This window comes from Epinephelus moara, chromosome 24 (assembly GCF_006386435.1).
Source record: "Epinephelus moara isolate mb chromosome 24, YSFRI_EMoa_1.0, whole genome shotgun sequence".
Taxonomy (NCBI): Eukaryota; Metazoa; Chordata; class Actinopteri; order Perciformes; family Serranidae; genus Epinephelus; species Epinephelus moara.
In genome coordinates, this window is record NC_065529.1 from 29,976,202 (window position 1) to 30,001,026 (window position 24,825).

Below are 24,825 nucleotides of genomic sequence, written 5' to 3' on the forward strand. Positions count from 1 at the left end.
CTGCAGACAGGCACCAAGGACAGCGGGGACAGAATACATTGAGCAAACACTAAAACCAGAGCAGGTTTCTCCCCTCTGCTACAGCACAACCAACCTGTCGCCACTCACAAAATGACAACCTGCCCACTCAGACTCACCACTTTCCTGGAGCACTATGGTAAACTGGAACACAAGGAGGCCTCGGACATCTTTTTTTTTTTTTTTTTTTTCCTGCAGACATCTCTTTTAATGGAGACAAGATAAGACGATCAATCGTTTAGTCTTTAAAATTTCTGACAATAGTGAAAAGTGCCCATCACGATGTCTTCAAATTGTTTCTTTTGTCCAACAAGCAGTCTAAAACCCAAAGATATTCATCTCGCAATAATAGAAAAGCAACAAATTGTCATATTTTAGGAGCTGGAATCTGCTTTTTCTGTCTTTTTTCAAAATTTCAGTCCAAAATTAAAATTGTTATCGGGTTGACATGGTAGAGAAGGGATTTAAGGCACAGGCTATGAACCACAGCATCATCACTCATGCTGGCAATGGCAGCTCAAGGGGAGGGATGGTTAAGGGGGGACCAGTTCCCCCCATAATATTAAGCCTGACCCCTCCCCAACTGTGACAAATAATTTTGTGCCTTTATACTCACTCTACATTTATTCTCAGAGACTGGAAATAGTAAATACTCATTGTCAGTGATAAATGCATTTGTACTTTAACAATAAAAGAGTATTCTTGGATCTATCCAGGATCAGTTTATCCATCTCACTTTTGTGCTGGTATTTCAAAGCAGCATTGGATTTGATCACCGTGATCCAGTTACATTTTTAAAAAAAACAAGATGATCAAATCCAGATAGCCAGTGCTCTAAATGGGACTACATATCACATTGTAGGCTCCTAGCCATCTAAAGACAACAGGTAGAATAGCCAGTGTGGGGCTGCTTCAAGTGTTAATATTTAAAGAGACGGAAAACAGCATGGGGGTAAGAAACTTCTTTTGACTGTGTCATTGTAATTATTTTACAGTGATAAATGGAATTTAAAATTGAGTAATTTCTGTTGGATGTTTACAGCTATTTCGGGGATTATTTCATTCAGCCCTTAAAAAAAAGCTGAATAGGTACCCTAACACCTGGGCCACAGTGCCTGCGGGAGCAGTGCATGACGGCTACCTCAGTAAACTGCTGCAGCTCACATGTGAGCAGTGTTCACAAAGATATTGTTGCTGCTGCTGCAATACAGCCCCGCAAATATCTCACAATAAAGAGCCTTGGGTTAACAGGTGAAGGGATATTGTCCAGAGAAACACCAGAGGGCTTTAATTTTGAAACGGAAACAGGAAGTCAAAAAGTAATATTCATATTTTTTTAATGTCCGAGGCAGATATAGAAAATGAAACTGTAGTGAAAGGTGGTGTGATATCATTCATAACAAAAGACCATTTTCACTGTCTATTTTGCTGAAAAACGTGCGTTACATGGAAAAATAGGTGAGACTCCAAATCTATAGATGTTCCGGAGCTGAGCTACAGCCGTACCACGCCTGACCCATGCTGCTCACGCGGGTAGTATAGCTGTACCTGTTAATATGGGTGCCAAAATTTTTTAAAAAATCAAGAGGTTCTGTGATACAAACATGCTGCTCATGCAGACAGCGTGGCCCAGGCGCTATGTCTACTTTATCACTGTAACGGTTAAACAAATCAAGTGCAACATATAAAATGTAAATCTATTTTACTATTTTAAAAGCTTTATTACAATCTAGTCCTGAAATCCACCCATCAGCTGACGTCAGGATAGCATTGATATTGGCATCAATGGTATCCCAATCCTAATAAAAAGTCTGAACAACACATACTGAAATTTTAATCCAGATCAAAACTAAGACTGGATTACGTGATCAACCCATTTTCAAGATTTGATCCAATGATGCGAAATCCAGTCAGATTACTTCTGAACAACTGGGCCCCTGTGTTTATTCTTATATCTGTATTATTAGTCTTTCTTGAGAATCAAACCTATGGTGGTGTAGCAGTTCCATACTTAATATTTTTGGTACCCATAAAATCCCATGTCCCCCGTCCCCCCCACCACTACATTTGCTGTTTCTATTTTCCAACTCTCTTCTATCGATTCATTTTCTTTCAATAAACAAATTGATGTATTACTTAATGATTTAATCGATAAATTCTAAGACAATGTGTCTACATTATAAAAAGAGAAAATACTGTGATATAAAAATAAAAATAAAAGTCTTTTCATGACCCTGCTCTGACCAGAAGGGGCCTTAAAAATAACATTTCATGGGTCTTGGCCATGTGTTGAAATGGGAAAATCGAGGTCCGTAGCACGGCTCTCTGGATTTCTCTAACTATTGATTCCCATCTCCTGTGAGGCAGAGGGATCGATCAGTAGGATTTAGACATGGGGGACACTCTCTCAACCCTCCCTTCTGGCTAGCACGCTGCATCACAGTTGGCCAAACTGCTGCCGACTGAAGGCTTACTGACACACCTGAACTTTTCTCCTTCTCTGTTTTCTTTTTTATCCTAGCGTTTCTCATTACTTGCTCAGGTACTTCAGTGCTTCTTCCATTCTGAGTCATTTTAGACTTTGCCAATGTCCCTCTACTCGAGAGTGGAACAGCATGAGTTTTCAAGAGGTCTCTCTTGAAGCAGCAGAGGAACATTAGGGGTGAGATGTGGAAGGGACGTAGAGAGAAAAGAGTTGGAGAAAGGGAGAAGGAAAAAAAACTGAGAAAAGGACATTTATACCTTGGAGAGCACCACTTAAGCAAATTACAGTGGTCTGCAATCAAGAAGCTGAAAATACCAAACTGCTGGGTCACCACAGCAACCAAAAGCCTGATCAAAGCTGTGAGCCGAGCAGCGGTTGATGGAAAGTGCGGGGAGGCACCAGGAGAGGAGACAACAGAGGGACAGCTCAGGAAGAGGGAGACAAAATTGGAGTTTAAGGTGAAGTCTAGATATAATACTAACTGATCAACTGATCAAATGTGGCGTGATCCACACAGACACGCTCCAAGCTCTCTCTTTATTTGTGTTCGCTTCCATTACTGATGCATCTCGGCTCGGTCCACTTTCTACTGAGGCGCCCGCACCATCAGATACATTTGATAGTGAGGAGAATCTGCTAAATTGTATACTGTGTGAGAATTTCTCTCCACATAGCCCCTCCTCATTTCTTTCCCTTCTAGTGGCGAGCAGATGGAAGTCCGTTCCATGGCTCAGGATTCAGCGATAACACTGTTTATGAGTTCCATTACGTGCTCAGCAGGCTGCAAGCACTCTGTCTCAGCGCAGCCATAAGGAAGTAAAAAAAAAAAAATGCTCACAATGAAAATAGATGCAGTTTATTTGTGATTATACAGTGTGGCTATGCTTATCAGTGTTTGAAATAAGCACTGTGCATTTAAAAAAAGGGTTTACACATAGCTATATTCCAACCTATCCCTCTCGGGCCTCCACTGTGGAGATCCCTTTGAGTTTTGGTTGTTGTGGTGCTGACACAAGATGGTTGGCAAAATCAATTTTGTTTTTATTTCTGCTTTAGAAGGTCTGCATCTGACTTTAAAAGCGAGGGACAGATATGCAGTCGGGGAAACACAAAACAGTCAGTGTATAAAAAAACTAAACCGATATAAATCACTTGCAGATAAAACACCACTACCTTGCTAAGTATTGCTGTATCCATTATCTCCTATTGGTTCAGCTCAGCTAATGACAGCACGGGGGAAGGAAAAATGTCGCAATTCAGCAGGAACAGATTTGCTAACAAACGCTAAAATGCATGTGCTTTGACAAATGGTCAATTGCTGCCTGTTTTAGTTAATCCAGTGAAGGATGAAAACAGGGCATTATTGGCATAATTTCAAAAGAGAAAAAAAAATAGGTGAAATGACATTAAAAAAATGAACATGTTAAGAGCAGAGCGAGATGAAACAAAGGCAGAGTGAGGCGTCCCTTCATTTCTGTCTATTTTACCAGAATTTGAATCTGTCAAAGGCAGCCTTCATAAGACTAATGTATTCTGTGGCTAATGGAGCTGGTAGCTTCGAGGGCTGGGCTGAGAGTCGCCACAATGATTCTCACTCATTTCCTCTGAAGGGCCAATTATCTCAAATAGAGGCATTATGAAAGGAGCCGAACTTGGTCAAGTGAACAAACCCCTGCAACTCCAGCTAGTGCACCTAGCACTTAAGGTCATGATAGACCTCTGAGGGGACCTATTGTGACTTTAGGGCAGTAAATGTGGCTAAAATTACTGGCTAAATGTAGCCACCATTGATCTCAGCAATAATAATAATAATAATAATAATAATAATAATAATGATAATAANTAATAATAATAATACTAATAATGATAATAATATATTTTATTCAAAGAACTGGCAAAAGATGATTTGGGAAAGCAAAAGCTATCAGAATTGGTGCGACTGGATGAATATTATTTGCAGGTATTACAAAGTTACCAATGAACATACGTGTGTGAAGAGCAAGAAAGAGGTCACATGAACATGGCTGTGTTATGTATGAGAGTGGGTGGCTGAGTGGAGATGAAGAGAGAAAGAGGCAGTGAGAGAAGAGAAAGAAAAGGAGAGATTGTGTTGTCCTATGATGAAAGGCTTGATTGATTAGAGAGTGATGATTGCAGTAAATGGCCTGGAAGATGGCTCCATCTCTGTTTCCCGTTTTCTCCGTCTCTTATACCTTCTTCCCTCACTCACTTGCTTTCTCACTTACACCTCTCTCTCCCTCCGTGCCTCTCTTTGTCACCCCCTCTCCCTGGTTTCATCATGGCAACCCATCAACAGAGTGCCTCTCTCTCCCCTAATGGCACCGCTATTAGCACTAATGCATTTCAAACGTACAGCAGCTGCCACATCACAATCTGATGGAAAGTACATGTCTTCCTCCAATCTCCACAATCTCCATCCTTTCTTTCATCCAATCTCATGTCTCTGTTCCAACGTGTTGCACTTCGTGTCAACTCTCCTTCAGCTAAGCGACAGTGGTCATCATCTGTAGACAGTATACGATGGGGGGGGGGGGGGTTGGCTGAACAACTGATTGATGTTAATGCAGCTGATAATATATGGCTGGACATATCATTGATGTTGACCACAGGCAATTTTCCATTTTGGAAAATTAGCAGAATAGATGCCAATTTACCGAAATTAAAAAAACAAACTAGTTGATGCCATTTTCTAATTTCCAATTCCTATTTGCGGTGACCTGAGAGGGCAAATGTGCTACAACGCCCCAAAACAACGAGCTACAATATTTCCATGAGGAGAAACGTGCTGCAGATTAAAAAATGATGCCAATTCAAAAACACAAAGATACAAAACATAAACAACAACGGAAATGTGCTGCAAATGTAAAGAAAGAAGCCAAAACAAACACAAAACAGAAACGATGCAAATATACAATGCACAAATGCCCCAAAAGCAATGCGTCATATCCAGTCAACACAACAGAAGTTCTCCTGTCCTCTAGGGGGAGCACTAAGTGGAACAGCTTGGTTTACAACCTGAGAAAGAGCATGCCCCCAGGAAGTGGGCCAGGCTCTGAGGCCTATTCTCATAGTGGCCAAACAGTGCAATTACAACTACTGAGGCCATCACGTGATTGAGCCCAAAAAGACTTTTTACCATAGACTTAAGTTAGGAAAGAGACATCTATTAATCAGTGAATATGTCTGTAACAACCCCAGCAAAATTACTCATTTCACTATTGGGATTTGATCCGCTCGGTCCGATGACGTTTGTAAAGGCTAGAAGAGCCGCAAAATTAAATATTTTTATCCTGATTCAAGTTAGCAGAGCGCTAAACTGGATGTCATCGGCTTGGCCAGCAGAAGTCTCTAGTGTGCCTGCTCCATGGGCCCAGTGATGTGGAAGCAGTGCTGATCATCCAGGTAATTTCATACCGCAGACATAGAGCTTTTTTGGCTTCATGTAAATGTGATCCCAACTCCAATGCTTGTTTGTTTTTGAAGGAAAAAGAAAAGTGGATTAAAGAGGTGATATTAAAAGGGCCTTAGTCAGTTACAGACTTGGTGCCACCCTAGAGGCCTTAAGAATCTCTGATGTTTTGACTAGATGTGAAGAGTTTTCCTGTTCATTTTTGGGGTTTGTGTGTATTTTTGGCATCATTTCTGTATTTGCAACATATTTGCTGTTTAGATATTTTATTTTGGCTTCCTGCAGCACCTTTTTCCATTTGAAGGACATTTCTTTTGTTGTATCTGCTGTAAATCTTTACATGTGTTTTTGAGTTTGCACCACGCTGGCCACCATATCTCTGTGCAGTTCTTAGAAAAAGTATGTTAAAGGGTGAGATTATCCAACTTCAGCTTAATCACTGTAGGTTTATAGGATCAATGGCAGCTCTGCATAAAGATAAAGAAATGCATCTTTAAACCTGCACTGATTGATTTTTTTGGCCACTTGAGGGAAGAGGTTGTAAAGACAACATTGACACATTATCAAGTTTATATGGCTAACACTGGCAAACAGTTATCTACTTATACATCCAGCAGATACAAAGCACCATTCATTCAGAGTTGTATTTCCGGCCCCCTAATGAATTAAAGCCCAAAATGCACACTGCCTTTGAGAAATGTCTCTTTAGCTGCTAAATGCTCCACCATGTTCAACAGCTAGTCACTTACTCCGTGTGCCATCTGGTGCTGAGCAGGTAGTGTACAGTCAGTTTTAAGAGCTTTTTCACTCATAAAGCCTGCATGCTGTGGCTGAGAACGACACCATGAGAGCCTGAGAGTGAGCAAAAACAGTCAAGTTGCAGGATGGAAGATGAAAACAATTAGCCAAAAGAAGCTTTAAAGCAACACAGACATGAAAGAGACAGCAGAGATAGTTCTCTGTATGATCATCACTACCAGCGACCCCTCTCACACACAAGTAGTCAAGTGCTTCAGTGTTTTTATAAACAATGTTGATAATAGGTGCTTTAAAGTTTTAAAAAATGGATGCTTCTTCAAACTAAACTAGACTTAATAACTCACTAATCTCACTAATCAAAGTATTTTGAATAAAATAAAAGAGTAATAGGACTGTTGAATGCTGTGCATGCTCCCACAGAGGCAGGAGTATGATTATGTAATCGTTGGGATATTGTTTGTACTGTCCTTGTGAAAAGATTTGTTAACCGTAGGCTAACCATTACCAAGTATTAAACCCTCAGCATTAGTCACTGTCACTGAACCCACACACACACATGACCTGAGCTAAACTAGGCCAAGCTCACCATTTATCATACATTCAAACCGCATGGAGAGACATAAAAGAAGAGGAGTTGAAAATGGTCAAGCTCACTTTAAAAAACACACAGCAACCCACTGTAACACAGAGAATCTATAAGATACTTTATCTACACATGTATTACAGAGTCATAATTACACCGTGATCAGTCAGGACTAGATTATCTTTACTGCTCAGAAGTCATTTTAAGATACTGGATCTATAATGACATTACAGATGTAAAGACACCATTTAATCATGTAATAACTTGACTGGACTGGGGATATCCATAATTCATACATGACTACTGAAAACATTTAAATCAGATTGATCAGATCATATTTTAGCTGGTGAAAAATCCTAATATGTCATAATATATGAATTTGTCGTAATAAATGTTAGAACAGCTGCCAGAATGTTACTGGTGGCACATATGGTGCACAGAAGCTTAATCTGGTGCTATTTTGTCCCACATTGTCTCTACCAGCAAACCTAGCATATTCAGTAAGCCTCACCATGAATATGTCCGCCCACACTCCAAGTTAAGAAGTCATCAGTCCCTGAGGCTGAATAATATTTTTTGTTGACTTTTAGTCTCTTTTTTTTTTTAAATAGGAAGCACTGATCTGCAACTGATACTGTACCAAACATCGGGCCGACGCTGACTCAGGTAGCTGGATTATTAATAACAATTGGGCTGACGTATTTGTTCAGTTGTTTTAAACTGGAATTTTATTTCCTGTTTAAGTATTGACCAATTTGTTGCTGCATTTAGAGTTTTTTTTTTTACCAAGTTGCTGGGTACAATTTATTATTTTAATAACAAATAACAATTCAGTACATTTATATTTACATACTTATGCGTTACATTTTGTTTTACAAAGTTAGAAAAGCAATGTTTTAGTCAAGTCTGATGCTGCCTTATGCATGTAAGGATGACGCCATTCACCTTCACACAGTGAGGCATATAGCTTATATACAGTATTACACCAGGTATCACTGTTACTATCAGTCAGATCGGTGCATCCCTACACTTTAAAGAGAATAACATGTATGTCAATATTTATTACCTGAAAATGACTGCTACATTTCTGGCACCAATAAGCCCTGGATTTTAAGAGATCATTCTGCATGAGTGCATTCAATCTTTAGATGGACACTAACATAAGCATTTAATTGATTTTTTTTCCAGACGTTTTTTTTTTTTGTTAATTCCATTGGCTGGCCAACTGTGTTAATACAATCTTATCATTGAGAGAGGTTGCGGCAACAGCCTTGTACATGGGGCTCTATCCACTAAGCCACCGACGCCCCACAATTTTATCATTGTTTTTAAAATGTCTGCATGTTTAATGTGTGTTTTTCGTGTTCGGTTGCATTATGGGAGAAAAAATACTAGAAGTAGTAAAGTATTTTTGAACTGTCAAACACGCAGATAATCATATCATGGCTTTTACTACAAAAAAGCAACATTTCAATCCAACCTATACATTATCCACATCTAGCTGCTGGCTCAGAGCTGTAGGACTGTTTCACAACCTCATTCTGAAATAGAGCATTTTTGAAATTAGGGTTATGCTGATGCTTCCCTGAGAGGTTTAATAGTGCTCTTCTTTATGGCTGCCAACTCTCAGTTTACCAAACAAAGCAAAGTTTTGATATTTGGCCCTGGAGTTGCTGGTTCTCCTCCCTCCTTGGGAGAATTGCAAAGCAGCCCTGAAATGACTGTGTCGCCTTGGGATGACTCTGTTGCCAACACAATAGTGGCGTGTCACAGAGGGATGGGCACCTGACCTTGAGAAATCAGCGGCAATCCAACACTTTAATGTCTATTTCACACACCATTTCATTCCAATGGATTTAAAACCCTGAACGACCATCACAACAGTTGTTACGATCAACATTTTGACATCCATAATGTCCAGCAGTCGGGATGGTCAAAAACTGGCTCTGCGGTTAGACTGGGAAAAAGCTTGAATGTGTGTGTGTGTGAGAGGGAAGGGGAAGAGTGAGGTCTTCCAATTGCTACGGTAACAGCTGCGATGGCAGCCGCTATGAGGAACAGGCGTATCATTGAGTTTCTATGATGTCACCGGTTTGGCGAGGCGAGCAGATGGGCTGGGCCAGGTACAGAACCTGCCGTTAATAAACACATGCAAATAAATACCTGCTCGCCGACAAACACAAACAACCACATTATGCTTTTCCAACCCACACACACACACAGACTCACACACACACACTCACAAATTCTATCAAAACGCACCGTCACTCATGCATAAACACCTTTTCTCTTCATTTGACAGACTGCTCCACCCGCTAGTTTAAGATGCGACGCATTTCTCCTAATATGCCCAAAGAGCATGCAGCCCTAATCTAATTAGAGTGTCAGTCAGCAGAGTGTTCACCTAAAGAGAAATTAGGAAAGCACAAAATCTACAAACAGGAAAAATCTCCTTGCAAGGATGTGGCATATCTACCTCTCCCACTCCTCTCCTCCTCCCCCACTCCACCTCTTTTTTTAATGGTTTCACAGTCGCCCCTGCTGAGATTCATTACCTGGCCTAATTATAAAGGCAAATGAAATCAGCTCCAATACATTATTAATAGCGGAGCGCCATTAGGATTCTTTTGCAGTATTTGCAACAATATGATATATTCCAACTGTTTTCATGCCTGATTAAAGACACGTACAGATAACAGAAAAGGTATATGAACGTGACGGTGGGTGCGGGGGGTTATGACGCTGGGGACTGGATGGAAAGAGAGATGGAAACGAGAAGAGAGAAAGACAGAAAGGAGGAACAGAGGGAGAGAGGGGTTTTGGCGGGGGTGGGTTGGATTAAAGAGAATGCTGGCTTTTCCACTTGAGGAGGTATTGATGCCATATTGGATGCAGCTACTTATGAACAGGTGTGCTGTGTGTGGTCACTGTGACCCGGGCTCCACTTCCTGCATGGCTACACATCCGATCGAGGTGCATCAGAGCCGGGCAGGGGGAGGCAGACATCAACCCCCCTCAGGCCTAAGATGAAGGGACAGCCGCACTGCAGCTCCCTCCCTCGGACCAGCAGGGAGGGTGGGAGCGGTGTAGCCCCGCCACCCCAAGACTACAGCTTCAGAGTGTAAGCAACCATGAATAAAAATGGACTTTGCAGGGAAGTAGGGCTCATAATTATTCGTTTTAAATCAGTTAAAGCCTTTTCTCAAATATCCCCCAGGAGGCGCTGGGTTAAAAATCCATTTGTGGGAAGTGTACCATGACAGCGAGCTCGTCTCCCTGGAGACAGAGGATATGACAGTAGGGAATGTGCATGTGTATCTGTCGGGTAAGGTTATATGTGTGTGTGCGTGCATCAGTATGCAAGCATGTTCATGGGGCATTTATGTGTTTGCAAATTTGAGACTCAGTGGAGCACGGAGGCTCACAAACACACACAGTCAAACACACAAACCACAGTAATGCCATTTTTTTTTTTTATATATATATTTCGAGAGCGGATCTCTTATGTTTTAAAGGTCAGCTGCAAGAGAATGTAATGTTCAACTTGCTGTGGCCTGTGAAACAAAACGGACAGAAGACTAAAACTGAAGACCAGAAAAATAACAACCCCAAAAGTTAGTAATTATAGTGTGTGTGTGTACATGTTAAGACTGTTAGTGTGTTTTTTTTATTACCACGTTGTCTCTGTGATGCTGATCACATTGTCATTAAAGAGTTTCAAGTAAAATAGGGGAGAACTGCTACATTGAGAGGAAACGTTAAAACAGGTGATGGGAAGAGAAACCAGTTTTGCCTGGAAAAGAAAAGAAAAAAGAAGGAAGAGGTCTCGGAGAAGGAGGGAGAGGAGCGGGTGTCCTACTTTACCGTCACACCGTCTTGCCATACATGCAGGTTCTGAAGCTGTTCCGCCTCCCTGGCCAGTTTCTACAAGGGAACACAAAAACAGCAGTGTGAGTGTCAGAAGTCAATAGGACATTGATTTGTGCGTGTGTGTGTTTGTGTGTGTGAAACAGACAAACAGATGGGACGATGGCGATGGTGACCTTGTTCCCTACAAAAGCAAGTACAGCTGTAAATTAACTGGATAATTCACAGGATTAGGGAGTGCCAAACCCAACAACACTCCTTAAAGTGCTGGTCCAAATTACAGTATGGCACCACAAGCCTTCATCAAAAACTGCTTGTTCACAGACACTAGGTGAGCCAGCTAAATACAGATTTTAAACCCCTCTAGAAGCTGTAGATTGTACCTAAAAAACTGTCTTTGTTTCACAACGTCTGTATCTTTTAAAAACCAGTGAACATATTGATGAATAAACTTTAAAAAAATCCCACACTTGAGAATCAACAAGAAGAAAGTTTTATCATCAGAAATACAAAATTAAATTGGGGAAATTTGAGTGCCATATAGTGAAAGTGTGGTTACAAACTGAGGTGATAATATGTGTGTGTGTCTGTCTGAATAACAGCAGGGATATGGCAGTAACAAGTCAAGGCATGGGCCGCTATTATCTGAGGTAGATCCACACCACTCCAAATCCGTACTGACCGATCTTGACATTTGCAGGTTAGTTGTGTACTTTTCCCGAGGGGATGTTTGTTTGTCAACAAGCATGCAAGATATTTGTCCATGCTTTTAGATAAGTGGCAAACAATAGCTAGGGAGGTAATGTCTGCTGTGACTCAAAATTCATGACTTTGGCTGCTGTCAAGTTCTGAGCGAGTGTCACAGAACGCATTCAAATACAGTTCAAGATACTTGTACATGGTAGGCTTGGGTGGTATCTATTACTTGATACTTTTCTGACATTTCACTCTGCTATACAGTAGATAACGGTATTTGTGTATTAAAAAGAAAAAAAAATGTAAAAGCTAAGTTTTTATGTCACTGTCTAACCCACTGGTTCCAAACCCGGGGGTCCAGACCCCCATTAGGAGTCGTCAAAGCTTCACGCGGGTTGCAAGGGCATCTTTATTTTCGGGGGTATAAGGAAACTTAAAAAAAATTATATATACAGGAAGCCTATATCTCACCATTTCATTCATTTCCCTGAAGAAAACTAAATGGAATCATTTAGATTAGAAAGATTAGATTATGATTCAAGATATTAACTTAACTGATGCAAAATAGAAATAATGCTCAATGCAAATGCTAATAAATAATGCTCAAAATCCATCCAAATTGTTTCTGCAGTTCCTCCAACTTTCTGAAGTTACTGCATTCACAATTGGGGCTAATTATACAGTTCATCAGATGTTCATTGCTGTTGTTCTTATGCATTAAAGATAATATGAAATACCTATGAAATATGCCACTCAGTTGTTAGTTTACTCAGTAGTAGAAGAGGGGTCCAATAAGGAAAAAGGTTGGGAACCACTGGTCTGTCCCACAATGCTGTGTTTCTGATACGCAATTAACCCACTTAGACAAGTCTTGCTGGGTTTATATTCTTATGGCCCATGGAATAATGACCAGATAGGAAATAAGCACCCCTCTTGCTGGAGGACCTGATGACACTTGTTGCTGAGGTGGCTAGCGACACATCAATGAGCTGAACGGAAATGACGTGTTTAATAAAATCATGTATCTAATAAATTGCTTTATAAAGTTACATTTAACAATACTCCGGACAGAGGTATTCTTTTTTTTCACTACTCCTATAACGTTATCCCCACCACTTGCAGTTGCCATCTTTCTCAACTCAGCTGCCTGATCCACCAGTAGACACTGACCCCTGGTGGCACATGCTGTGTACTACATCAGTTGTATCAGTTTAATAGAAAGAGGAGTATCTGTATTACTGATGGTATTGAAACTCATACGTTCAGGATTTCAAAATACCCTGGTATACCCCAGTGTAGGAAAATATCAACATAATTAAGTATCTCTTTATTATTTTTTGTAATACTATATCGATTCTTAGAATACTGTATTCATTTTTAATTAAGAGTTTACATGCAAAAACTTGTGGCAGTGGTTCCATTTTGTGTTAAGTTTAAACCTTTGACCACTAGATCCTTCAGTGTTGTAGTCTATCTTTAGCCATTTGACTCTTCACTCCAGTGTAACAACATATCACAAGGGTAAACACAAAGAACAGGCCTATAGACTAATCGGTTAGGACTTGGTGTGACAATCCCTGGAGTTTCAGCGTGCTTCGTGCCAGAGCATAGGTGTTTCGGCCGTGACCGCCCGGCAGAGCCATCCCCTGACACATCATCAGTTGTGCACCTCAACATCATCGAGGGTTTCAGCCTTTTATCACAAGACACCCTCCGCTAAGGCAGGCCCACCACAGGCTAATCAGGCCTGGGTGTGTGTCAGAAGGTTGGCTCCTCTGTGGTCACCTTGGGGCCCAGACGGGATCATTTCTCTTCAGCCATAGCCGGAGATAAAACAGGCATAAAGGGCACACTGTTAAAACTGACAGTTTTCTTAAAGTTAGATTTTAAAAACTTGCAATATATAGCCCGCCTTAATATTATTTTCATCTCAGACTAGTATCAACCACCACTTACTCATTGATGTTGTCTTGAAAAATATGCTTTAACAGTCTAACATGATTTACCATGATGTAGCTTAGGCTTATCTCTGAAGAAGCTTAAAGTATGTAGGCTTCTCATATAGGAAGTCATCCAAGTGGCAAATATGGAGAAGCCTTCCAGTCTCTCTCCCTCTCCACTCCCTTCCCTCCCTCCCATGCCTCAGTATCTAGGTTTCCCCGGGCCTCTAGGGGGCGATCTTGTTCCTGTCCCAGAATAACGTGATCAGCCATTAAGTCCCAGAGCCCTGAAATTACTAACCCTATTTAGACCCCTGCTACAGTACGAGCTCATTCATTTGTGGAGCCACACTGAAGGAACCAGTCCGCTACCACGGGAGGATTTTTATCTACCGAAAACACACAAGACATCAACTCTCATTATAGTAAAAGCTGTCCTATTTCTATTAAGAGCTCCGCCCACCTCATCTCAGCTGCTCCTCCCACTCACAGGCACACAGACACAATGCCGCTCCGCCTCCTCTCATCACACACACACACACACACACACACACAAGGCCCCAGAATACCAGCCCACACTCTTGTGGATATCGTATAGGGACGTTGGTGGAGCATAATAGTTTAAAGTATGCACATAATATGATATCACTAACCTAATTTGTGACACATAATAGCAGAGTCCTCTGTGTCTCTATGCTTTTGCATTGTGCTTTTAATCACCTGAACAAGCCTTAAATAACAACGATAAGATTTCATTCATTTCCTAATGAGACAATAGGCGACTAAAACAATGAAGTGAGGATCTAATTAGCCCATTGAAATGATTACCAAAGAGTCCATTAGAAAAGACAGTAATTGTGCGGCTTTTCCGTAAGAGAGGGTCAGTCTTCCTAAAGGGCAGCGCCACAGTGGTAATCTCTTGGTGAAACTATCAACACTACATTTTTCAATTAGGGATCAACACTGAGGAGCATTTCCAGCCCTGAGATTAGCCTGAAAATTAAAGCCATATGCTTTCACTCTCTGCCACAACAGCTGGAATATGTAAAAAAAAAAAAACACACACACACACACACACACATATATATATATATATATTAATATGCAATGTTCTTTTTGAAGACATAAAAACATTCGATTTGTTTGAACTATTTCCACACTTTCTCCCCCCCTCAACCTCTGTCATGATCTTTGATCTAGCTCGCCTTTCATCCCCTTGGCTCAGTCTTTTTCTCAGCATTTAATCTGTCAGTAAGAATCTCTACTTTGTCCCTTTAGAAAATCCATTTCTCTCCCCCTGAGTAGCCCACACATCTTTTTTTTCAGTCCTCTGTTTCTCCAGCTGCCTCTCCCTTGGTATTTTTCCTCCCTCTCCCCCTGGTAGGCCACCATTTCTCTGGGACCCTATCTCTTCCCCAGCAGCTTAATGCAGTCCCCCTGCTCCAAAACAGCCATGTGTCTTCATGTGTCTTTCCTTCCTCTGTGTTGGCCCAGATGGATGGGCAACACAAACAGCCAATGAATCAGAGTGAGAGATGTGGGAAGGAGGGGGGCAGGGATATATCATCTATGCTGGTGGCTGGAGCCCAAGCAGCTTAGAGCACTGGATGAGCATAGTGAGATCAGCACAGTACAGCACAGATAAGCTCGGTACAGGCCCACACAACACAGCAAATAACACTACAGCATGCAGGCACAAAGACACCAGAAGAGTTGACAACGTGAGCGCGGTCCTATAATGTTATTGCCATTGTAACCTTGACACAAAATGCATCACATGTTGGGCCATTTGTCACAGAGCCTTCAGGCAAGGTCAAGAACCATAAACACAACTCGGTAATGGATAGTGGCATGTGAAGTACCTCGGCAAGGTCTACAGCCTTAAACAACACACAATGGAGTCTGTCGTGTATGCAAATACCGTACATAATGGTGCAGATGATGATGTAATTGTACAAACGGCCCAACAGCAGGATATGCAGCTTGGTGATGTCTCCGCTGTCCAAGAACCTTGACGGTGAAAAGCCGTGCTCCCTGACTGTGAACTCACGGAGCAAGAAGACAGCAGGAGGATAAAAAAAATATAACCAAAAGCTCAGCATGAGGCGATTAAGATCTTTAATATTCATAACAGTTCAGTTTGCTCTGTTCCAGAGGGGAGCAGTTTAATCACTCGAAGTCATGTTATTTCTAGGGGAATGACAGCGCACCAGGGACGGACAGCGTCATGCTGTGGTGAGCGCCAACTCGACACCGGGCCGCCTGTATGATTGCTGCAGCCTGTTAGGCCCTTCCACTGAGCATTAACTTAAAGGGCACTCGACACACCACACTGTCGTCTGTGTGATCTGGAGGGACACTCCAAAACAGCCCTACAATGTGTGTGTTTGAGTGAGAGGGCACTTGAGAAAACACGACACGGCCTGTACATGTGATTGCAGCCTTGAATCGAGGTACTCAACATGTTCTAAATGACCTCTCAGCTTGGTTTCTGGGAACACTTAAGTCACTTTGGGGACCAAAAGACTGTGAAATGACTGTGGTGAGGTCACTTAACCTTCTAAGAGAGACTAACGCAGCGAGGGAAGACCCTTAGTAAATTTTACAATGATTGGCTGCTGGGGACGGTGACAATCAGCCACTTAGCTCTTTGAAAACGATGTCTAAATATAGAACAGCTTGCTTAAGGGTCCTTCCCACATTGTTGAATTAAATATCCAGACACAGCTCACTAGAAATTACATTTTTGTTACATCCAGTGAAACATAAGTGACTGGGAAGAATCAATATGTTTACCTAAAGACAGCGTATTATGATATTCTCAACCAGAACGCTGTGGTGCACTGATGAGCCCAAGAGTGCAATCTAGTGGGCTACAGAGGTACTGCCAATTGGTTAGATGAAATTAAACACGTAATTTTTTGGTAATTTACTAAGCTTATCATTTTTTAAATGTGCTCACGAAATCATATAAACAAAAAAAATCAAAAATCAAATAAGAATACATCATTTCAATGACCAGTTATGTTTAAACGTCATCAGGTAAAGTGAAGTGTGTTTTGCTACTGTTAGATAGCTAACGTTGCAACAGATGCAGTGACACAAATGGAGTATATTTTAAAATGGAGAAGTGATGTGGAAGACAACTCCGTGCCAGTAAAAACTCCAAACTGTGTTGAGGAAATATGACTCTGAGTTAAGGCTGGGCAATGCATAGATATTATACTGATATCATGATATGAGACTATATATCGTCTTACAGTTTAGATGGTGTAATATGGTTAACTGTTGTCTTTTCCTGCTTTTAAAGGCTGCATTACAGTAAAGTGATATAACTGAACTTCCCAGACTACTGTAGGTGTTCTATGTTTTATCTTGACCTACTTAGTCATTATATCCACACTACTGATGACTGTTTATCAAAAATATCATTGTGTAAATATTTTGCAAAAGCACCAATAGTCAACTCTACAATATCCTCGCAATATCGATATTGCGGTATTTACTAAGAAATATTGTGATATTTAATTTCTTTGATATCCCCCAGCCCTACCCTGAATACTAGGGCTGCCCCCTAATAGTCAACCAGAGAGGTCATTAGTTGGTAAGATTTCATTAGTCACTTAGTCGCCTTGTCAAAATAAATCAAAACCTACATGACTGGACCTTGTAGGAATTTAATTTGAAAGGACAGACACAGGAAGTGGCCACGCTCAGCAGTCAGACAGGAGTCACGTTAATTTACAGGGCTGGTACCTGCAGTTATTACACAGGCTAGTTAATGACATGTTGGGCAGGAAATCCAAAGTGTGGGATCATTTTGAGAAGGTGAAGGACGAACCCAAGATCATAAACGCCGACTACAAACATGACGTATCATCTGAAACATGTCAGTAGCTACATGCCCATTAGCCACTTAGCACAATCATTACTGCTTTGCCGACAGCGTCATTAACAGGCGGTTCGCTCAGTGTGACGTGCACTTGTAGATAAAATATAGGCCTATATTAATGAAGGTTCATTAGTACGGTTTTGTATTTCTCTGTAATGTAGCACAGTGTTAACAATGTTACTGATAGTATTCTTTCTCACACCTTCAACTTAAACCATTGTGTTGCCCTGTCCCAAATATGGAATTTAATAGGGATGCACCAAATATTCGGTAACCGAATATATTCGGCCAAATATTGCAAAAAAACACACATTCGGTATTCGGTGGAATAAGTGAAAAGCAAGGCCGAATGATAGCGGCGTGTTTTGATAACGCAATCAAACTAGGTACGGTGACGGACGGAGTAAAATCTCGGCAGTGTGGCGATATTTTACTCTGTCCGTCACCGCACTCACATTTGCGACTACAAATAGTTTTGTGCGGGCAAAATAAATCATTCAGCACGCTGTGTGAGTACAGATTTTAACCAGCAGCAGAAACGAAACGGCGAATCCCGCCGGTTGTGGGTTGAACGGGGGTCACAGACACGGACAGGAATACGTATTCCTGTCAAATACAGTGGCGCATGATAACGGCTTACCGGGGATGGAGAAGTCCGGCTCCAGGTGAATAACTTGTTGTCATGACTGCCCAAAAGTACCTGAACAGCCGAGCCATGGCGTCATGTGGCGTATCAGAGGAGAAACGAGCCGTTCACATTACTCTTTGTGGCAGGTAACAGCCCACAAACCTCACCGCACTTTAGGGACTGTTCTTNTTTATTTCATTATTTATTTTATTTTGATCCCCCCTATGTTAATCATTTATTGATGCTGTTTTTGAAGTATGAATAAGTCAATAAGTAATTTATTCCACTGAAATATCATTTATGTATTATAGAAAATTGATTTATCTTTTTATAAATGACAAAAGGCACATGCCTCATTCTTGCTGTGGTATCCTGATACTACTCAGAACTGTGATACTTTCACTGGTATCGTACCGTGGGTCAACACAACCACACACACACAACACTAATCTGGAGGGGGTTCATCTGCAAAAACTAATGAAAAACTAAAAAACGGCATTCGGTACTCGGTATTTGGCCAAGCGTTTAATATTATTCGGCTTTGGCCACAAATTTTCATTTCGGTGCATCCCTAGAATTTAATAGTTTAATTAATATTTTTAACATGTGGGCAACTAGTCAACTAATGGCCCTAAATGACGACTACTGGTCGACTAGAAAAATTCTTAGTTAATAGATCACATTTGGATTCATAATGGCAGGCAGTGATAGCTGAGGGCAAGCAGTACATTTATTTTGGTCATTACAGCTGACAGTGTGGTGGGATGTTGGGATATACTAGTAATGACGAAAACCATGATATTTAAAAATGAAACATTGATGTTATTTTAATAATACACTTATGATAATATCGTGTAAATAATCCAGCCCCTCTTACTGATTTCTGTTTCTTGCCATTTTTGCTTGGTCTCCCTCCCCCAGTGCAATCTGGTTGCCTTTTTTTTACTATCCATTAAGTGTAATTGCTCTTTATTTACAATTTTGTACAGTTATGGTTACAGACTCTCTCTCCACCCCCATATGTAACTGGCAGATTCTGGTGTTGTTTGCGTAGTGCTAATATAAAGAGGCCCAGACCGTGGATATCTTCTGGAGGCAAGCCGTTCCTGACAACTCTGACAGCGAGAGGTAAAAACAAAATCCTCCGTCAATTACGACCATATAACTCAAGCCCTTTCACAAATTAAGTGACATAGGAATATGTTCACATATTATAGAATAAATTTAGGCTGAAAAAAAAACAACCTTACAAACGTATCTTAACAGTGCTAGAACACAGAAATTACTATGAGAGCAATGTCGCTTACCTCTCCCATGGAGCACAACAGCAAAAGGGGAGAGGTAAGGCGGGAGACGCAACTGTATAGGCGAGGTACCCCCAAAGGTGACGTAGGGGTACAGACCAAATGTTCAAATGTTCCACATGTTGACTATAGAGGCCTAAGCGTATCAGGTAATAACAACTGAAGCAAATTTTGTGTAATTATATTACTTAATATTACAAATGTACATTTGTTACACATTTTACTGCTGCTTGAGCGAAAACTGCTGTTTCATGGCTGCTGACAAATTCTTGCTACATCAAAATGTCCCCTCTGTGTCATGGTCTTGTGCTGTAGTAGTGCAGAGAGGTGCAGTGTCATGCAGCAGTTAGTCCATTAGGGGGCAGCAGACTGAGCATGCCAGTGAGCCCCAGCAGCAGCAGCAGCAGCAGCAGCCAGTAGAGCCTGTCAGAGTGAGAGCAGTCTGCTTTAAGCTCTTCATTCTGTCTTCTCCACTCGGCCGGGATTAAGGCCAATCATAGAAATCACTGAGTCAGAACCGTCCCACAATAACAGATGGAGGGACTTTCCACTCCAGAATTTTAAAACATCACAGACAAACTCACTTTCACTTCGCCTCGCACCCTCGCCGGCGCTGCAGCCGCCGTCCCCCACCACCTTTCATTCTCTCACCATCCCTTTATCTCTCCTCTTCGCTTGGCTGTTTTATCCTGCCATCATATGCTGTACTCCATTTCTCTCCATCTGTCTCAGTTTACTGCCCTCAAACTTTCTCCCTCCTCTAACGCCATATTAATTCCAACAACACAGTCACAAACCAACTTCAAAACTGTTTAATTGACTTCACATAGCACAGAACTTGACGCAGGATGAAATGGGAAGAAGCTTGAGAACATATGACATGTTTTTATTGCTTGCATTATTACACTTTCTCCTCAGTGGCGTTAATGGCAGAACTTTCCATTTCAAGTACCGGCAAACAATCTTCTGTGATAACAAGAATAGGCGCTCCTTTTCAGAGTGGCCAAACAATGTTAAAGTCCATAATGAGGAGAAATAATGACCCTTAATTCCAGGTCCCTGGTTGGTTTGCGACCGGCAGCTGGGTATTGTAGTCCTTATTAGCTAACTCTGACAGAGGATCTGCATGGATGGGTGGGAGACCCTGTCTTTGTTCTGTGATCCAAAGCACCCCGTGGCAGGCCCGTTTGCAGAGGCTGTGCGTGTAGTGCTATTGTAGCATGTGCTGAGATAATCCCTGCCTTTGTTTCCCCCCCGATAATCTTCCCCCTCCACAATGGAAATGTTAACACTTTCTTTTTTGCCTTTCCCCACTCATCGTGGCGCATTCCCGTCTCCACTGTGCTGTTTCCACGGAGACCGGATCTGGAAGACGCGAGCTGTCACCTACCCGCAGCAACTCCACAGCTTTTCAAAAATCAAACACCAGCTTTCTACACTCCACACAGGCCCACAGAAGCACCATGTTTCCACAGTAGATTGCCAGCATTGTGCTGAAGCTTCTGTGTGTAGTTCAATGGGACAAGAAAGGCAGCTGTCTTTACTTTGGAACAATACAGTAGCTCTCCACGGCAGCTAAACTCCCTCATTATGGTTCTTTAGAGCTACACTGAAAATAATCGACCTTGATCATAAGCTCTTGTGTACTAATCAGTCTACTTCTAACTTTATAAAATGGATATAATCAAAATACAATTATGTTAGAAGCAATGTCACGGGGCAAATGAGCTAATCTAATATATCACTGCTGAAGTAGCTTCATAAAAACAATATTAATTCTCTTCTAATTGGGGCACTTTTTGTTTCATTTGAGATACTCCATTCAAAATAATATGCATTTCGCTCATTAAACCACAGAGCCTTTGAAGCTAAGTGGCAGACTCATCATAGCACAGAACGGGGCCAAAGACCATTGTACTGCACATTATCATTCACTGGAGCAACTACCATTGTAGATTTAATTAAACCTCCTATGGGACGAATGCTACAAACAGCTTCATTTACTCACAGGCACACATGTACACACACAGGTCACGATGCACGTATACAGCACAAATCTAAAAGACGTAAAGGTCAAACAAGGTCACTGCGGGAGCATCGCAGTGAGTCAACACCGCACAGATCTGCAGCCCTGACTGCTCGCAGGTAGCCACGTGTCCTACATGGAGGGGCCAGCAGGGGGCTCAGGGTGAGCGTGCAGGCGGAGCGGTGTGTGTCGGTGGGGCCAGGATCAGCTCAGTGACATGTGGATGTCTGGCTGGTTGGGCTCACCGTCCATTGTTTGACAGATAGTCACAGACATGCCCAAACTGCTGCCTGGCGTTTCCTGCTGTTACTGGCTTCAGTCAGGCAACAGAGACAGAGGAAGGGAGCCTAAAGGCACCACTTACAAAAAAACAAAACAAGATTTAGACGTCTTGTTTTTCTAGCAGCCCGTAAGACATTGACCTTGCAGGTGACTGAGAAGGAGAAAATTGCATTGTCTGGAACAAGCGATAGCTAAAAATAAATAAGTCTAAAGAAGCCAAGTGACATTCCACTAGAAAGAAACAGAGCACATGACTGCTCTTTTAGTTGGTACATCTGTTAACAGGTATGTGCGATTGCCTGGATGACCTGCTTGTTTCGTCCGCCTCCTCAGCAGAGCTGAGTGGGGAGGAGCAGAGTGAAACAGCATCAAGATGCAGGGCAAATGTCTCCTTGATCAGAGGTGAGAGTGATATATACAAGCACACTCTGCGACACAAACACAACAGAACGAGACCGAGAGCTGATGCGTGCACTCAGCCACTCTATATTTCAACAATCTGTTATTTGTGTCACATCTTGACAAAAACTCTAGTTATGCCAAAGCACACACATTATGTGAAAGCACACACACGAACATACGGTATGAGCAGGAAAACAATGGCAGCGGCTGAAACTCCTCAGCATCTTGTTTGGCAGCCAAGCATAATTGTCACGGCATATGTGAGTGCATTTAAAGGAGCGGTATGAAACATTCAGAGCAGAAGTCATTTATCTGAATAACAGCAAACAAATATTTGTAAAGATATGCTGGAGTAATGGCGCCCTGAGAAGAATGAAATCATACTACCACTGTGTGTCTTAATGCGAGCTTCTCGGTGGTCTGTTGTGGCTGACGGTCTGGCTGAGTGTGCATTTACATGCATGCGAATTCCTGTGTATCCCACTGGCTAGCTAATTGCTACAGCTCCACACTGGACTCATACGGCATCCCTGTAGGTCACCCACGGGATGGTGCAAGGTCAATGCCTGGTGTTATCACCATCCCGACCCACGGTGACTGAACAGTAGGGCTGCATGACATATTTGTGTCAGTATAAACTATGCAATGTGCGCATGCGCAACAATCGCAATCCCATAAAGTGCAAGTCAAGTGAGGCAAATCAACTCAAACATGTCATGCTAATTTTTTTTTTTTTTTTTTTTTTGAAGCTTAATACCAAAGGGCAACCTTCATGGTTCTCATTTTCCATGACAAATGTAACTGGCCAAGCCTTCCCCTTGAAGATAAATGTGATGTAGCCTAGTAGTGTCTGTCATGGGAGGTGAGACTACATGTGTGTGTAGGATAGCACCGTAACTGGGCCAGTGAGCGCTGTAAGACCTCATGTCGTTCTTCGACAGCACCGCAGACAAAGCTACAGTAGTTAGCAGAAAGTGTCAAGATAATCTCAGGTTTCATGTTATGTTTTAATGCACATCATCTACCGACCATTCTTCACCACAGAGTCGCAAGGCTGTAAAAGCTAGTAACCAGCTAGGAATCAGGCTAAAACTAATGAAGTTAAGAAACTACAGGTCTCCCAACCAACATTACAGTTTGGAGCCACCCACCCTCTAGATCCCCCCCAACACATCACTGTTGCCATTGTCAGTAGCACTGTGAGCTCCTAGCCTCCAGCTCAGCAACCTCCACATTGAGAGCCGTATGCAGGCAATCCCAGCTCAGACTCTGTTCCACAGCCCTGCTCTGAATGTTGCACACAGCTCTTTAAATGCATAAGCACACACATATACACATTAGGACGCTCTCAATCATCCCTGGTCACGTATTACACCCACACAAACTCCACTGTACACACTGTACTCTTGCAATCAGCTCAAAGAGCCCTCACTAATCAACGTGCAATCAATTACACACTGGTTTGTATTTTCTGTGCCCTTTTCTTTGACAGGTTCAAACTGGCTGCTGAGCTTGGATACAACTACAGTTGGTGAGGGTCAGACATGTTTTTAAGACAAAGGAGAAACTGAAAGAATTTTGGGGGGCAGAGTCTGGGAATCCCTTTTTGGAATTTCACTGGGTATTATTGAATCCAAAATACAAAAACAGTGCTTTAAATAATGTGCGATTAGTTGTCTTGTTATATGTTGTATATGTATATGTATATATATCTACAATGGCAAGTGGAAATGACTAATTTGGAGATGACACAACCCTATATTATTCCCCGGTCATTAAATACTGATGCTGTGACATGCCCCGTGGCGTCTAACAGCAACGCATAGGGCACCCTTGAACGGCTCTATACTGTATGACACACAGCTGAAACGCATTGTAACACTTGATTAATGTTGTGAAACAGCTAGTCATAGTTAGTTTTAGGCAACAAAACTCGTCACGTGATGTTAAAATGACATGTGATACGACCATACATATATGACGTTACATTTACACAACATTAATTTTTGGTTTCACACAGAACACAAACAGCGGTCTCCAGGGTGAGAGTAAAGTTTTGTTTGAACCATCCAACCCCTCCTTCCCAACCCATGCAAACTTTCTCGCTCTTCATACTACAGTAGTTGCTCTTAGCCTCAAGTATAGCCCCGGATGAGTTTGCATTATAGTAAGTTGAAAGCCCTGTGTGTCTCATTAAGATGCTGTGCCTTCGGCGTCGATATCACACACATGATAAAGCATCAATATTTGCCGACCTGGGGATGAGAGCAGGCTGGATGGACAGGACACAAAAGAGGTGAATGGAGAAAGAGAGAAATCCCACCAAAGGAGGGAGGCTGGCGATTTTTTTTCCCCCACAAACCAATATTATCTCAGTCCATCAGCTTAGCAACCTTCCTTTCACCTCACCTCACCACAGCACCGTCTGCAATTCAAGGGCAAACAGTTTATTTTTGCTGTCCATTTTTTGCCCTTTACTTCAATCATCCTCCCTCTTACTTTAGATTGCTGAT

At 41.8% G+C, this 24,825-nt stretch overlaps 1 protein-coding gene across 4 annotated transcripts in view; it reads right to left on the reverse strand.

The window, feature by feature from the left end:
* The window catches only part of cacna2d2a (calcium channel, voltage-dependent, alpha 2/delta subunit 2a), a 207,921-nt gene that overhangs the window by 85,408 nt on the left and 97,688 nt on the right, over positions 1-24,825 (reverse strand). For all 4 annotated transcript variants that reach the window (XM_050039173.1, XM_050039172.1, XM_050039171.1 and 1 more), the window contains exon 4: positions 11,140-11,199. In XM_050039173.1, the coding sequence (XP_049895130.1) occupies positions 11,140-11,199 (60 nt within the window). The remainder of the gene's footprint in view (positions 1-11,139; positions 11,200-24,825) is intronic.